Raw genomic sequence first — 1,836 nt, 5'->3', positions numbered from 1 at the left:
CCCATCTTTCTTAAAAAGTGGTATAACATTAGCCACCCTCCAATCCTCAGGAACCAACCCCGAATCTATTGAACTCTGGAAAATAATCACCAACACATCCACGATTTCCCGAGCCACCTCCTTCAGTACCCTGGGATGCAGACCATCAGGTCCCAGAGACTTATCAACCTTCAGACCTAACAGTCTCTCCAATACCAAATCCTGGCAAATATAAATTCCCTTAAGTTCAGGTCCTTCAGCCACTGTTACCTCAGGGAGATTGCTTGTGTCTTCGCCAGTGAACACAGATCTGAAGTACCCATTTAATTCAATTTTTAATTGAGTCCTGATCGAATGCTAGTGCAGATTTGATGGGTTGAATGTCCTAATTCTGCTTCTATATCCTATGGTCTTATTGTGGTCTTGTGAAATGTCCTGATGAGGGCAGGCAAAAAGCTTGTTGAAAATGTCCTTTTCAGCAAATCTCGAGGAGATAGTCTGAACAAGGTGTATTGTTGGGTATTGGAGCAGGTTCAAGGGGTTGAATGACCTCTCTCTAACACTTTGTCTTCCCCTTCAAGTGTATTGACACAGTACCTCTTCTCTCGACCTAACTCTTCTTTCTTCTCTGTTTTTGTCCAGTGAATGGAGGATGGACACCTTGGTCACCTTGGTCAGATTGTCCAGTTACCTGCGACCTGGGGTCACAGACTCGTACGAGAGCATGTATCAATCCTCCACCTCGGAATATGGGCTCAGAATGTGAAGGGGTCAGCATTGAAACTCAAAACTGCACCAACCCATCCTGCCCAGGTATAGAGTGCTAGACCAAAGTGTACGGCATGGGAGCAGCTGTTTTCAGAGGGGAGGAGAGCATGAGAATGAGGGAGAGGGTAAGATTGGGAAAATAAGGCCTGGGAGAAAAAAAATCAAGATTGGGGAAAAGGAGATGAATACATAACACTGGTGAGGGAGAAACCCAAGACATGAGTACAAAAGAAATAAAGGAACAGAGAGACAGAGACTGGTGGAGGGACAACAATTCAGGTCAATTCACTGAATATAAGACATTCAGGAAAAACAGAAGGTGGACAGAAGGGAGAGAGAAATGAAGACAAACAGACAGACAGAAGGAAGACCAGAGAGATACCTGATTGTACTTGAGAGGAATTAAGGAGTGATTGAGAAACTTCATACGCAGGTATTAAAAATGTGTTACTGGAATCTTGGATTTTGTCCATTGGCAGGAGACAGCTGCCAATGGTCAGTATGGAGCCCATGCTCACATACCTGTGGGACAGGATACAGGAGCAGAAGCTGTTCAGAGGCACATGAAGAACGGAAGATATTGGAACCCTGCTACACACAGCCATGTCCAGGTCAGTGCTTGCTAAATTCAATTTTTCTGTGTCTGTATCTTGAGGTAGTAACAGACAGGCTTAATAAAGGGGTTCCAGTGTCGATCGCACATCAAAGGCTTCCTCACAACAGAAGAGCTGTGTGGTATCAGTAACAATGTATTAGCAAGGATAAATAATTAGGTAACTAGCAGGAAGGAGAGAGGAGGGATAAATGGGTCTTTCTCAGGGCTGAAAATGTGTTGCTGGAAAAGCACAGCAGGTCAGGCAGCATCCAAGGAGCAGGAGAATCGATGTTTCGGGCATAAGCCCTTCTTCAGGAATGAGGAGAGTGTGCCAAGCAGGCTAAGATAAAAGGTAGGGACTTGGGGGAGAGGCGTTGGAAATGCGATAGGTGGAAGAAGGTTAAGGTGAGGGTGATAGGCCAGAGTGGGGGTGGAGCAGAGAGGTCAGGAAGAAGATTGCAGGTTAGGAAGGTGGTGCTGAGTTCGAGGGTTGG

At 45.6% G+C, this 1,836-nt stretch overlaps 1 protein-coding gene across 1 annotated transcript in view; it reads left to right on the top strand.

Moving 5' to 3' along the window:
* The window catches only part of LOC122548771 (SCO-spondin-like), a 188,294-nt gene that overhangs the window by 38,978 nt on the left and 147,480 nt on the right, over positions 1 to 1,836 (top strand). Inside the window, exons 7-8 of the mRNA XM_043687538.1 lie at positions 622 to 792; positions 1,227 to 1,358. Coding sequence (XP_043543473.1) covers positions 622 to 792; positions 1,227 to 1,358 — 303 coding nt within the window. The remainder of the gene's footprint in view (positions 1 to 621; positions 793 to 1,226; positions 1,359 to 1,836) is intronic.

The sequence above is a fragment of the Chiloscyllium plagiosum genome, chromosome 4 (genome assembly GCF_004010195.1).
Source record: "Chiloscyllium plagiosum isolate BGI_BamShark_2017 chromosome 4, ASM401019v2, whole genome shotgun sequence".
In the NCBI taxonomy this organism is placed as follows: domain Eukaryota; kingdom Metazoa; phylum Chordata; class Chondrichthyes; order Orectolobiformes; family Hemiscylliidae; genus Chiloscyllium; species Chiloscyllium plagiosum.
The sequence above is the reverse complement of the archived record's forward strand: the minus strand, read 5'-3'. Positions and strand labels throughout refer to the sequence as shown.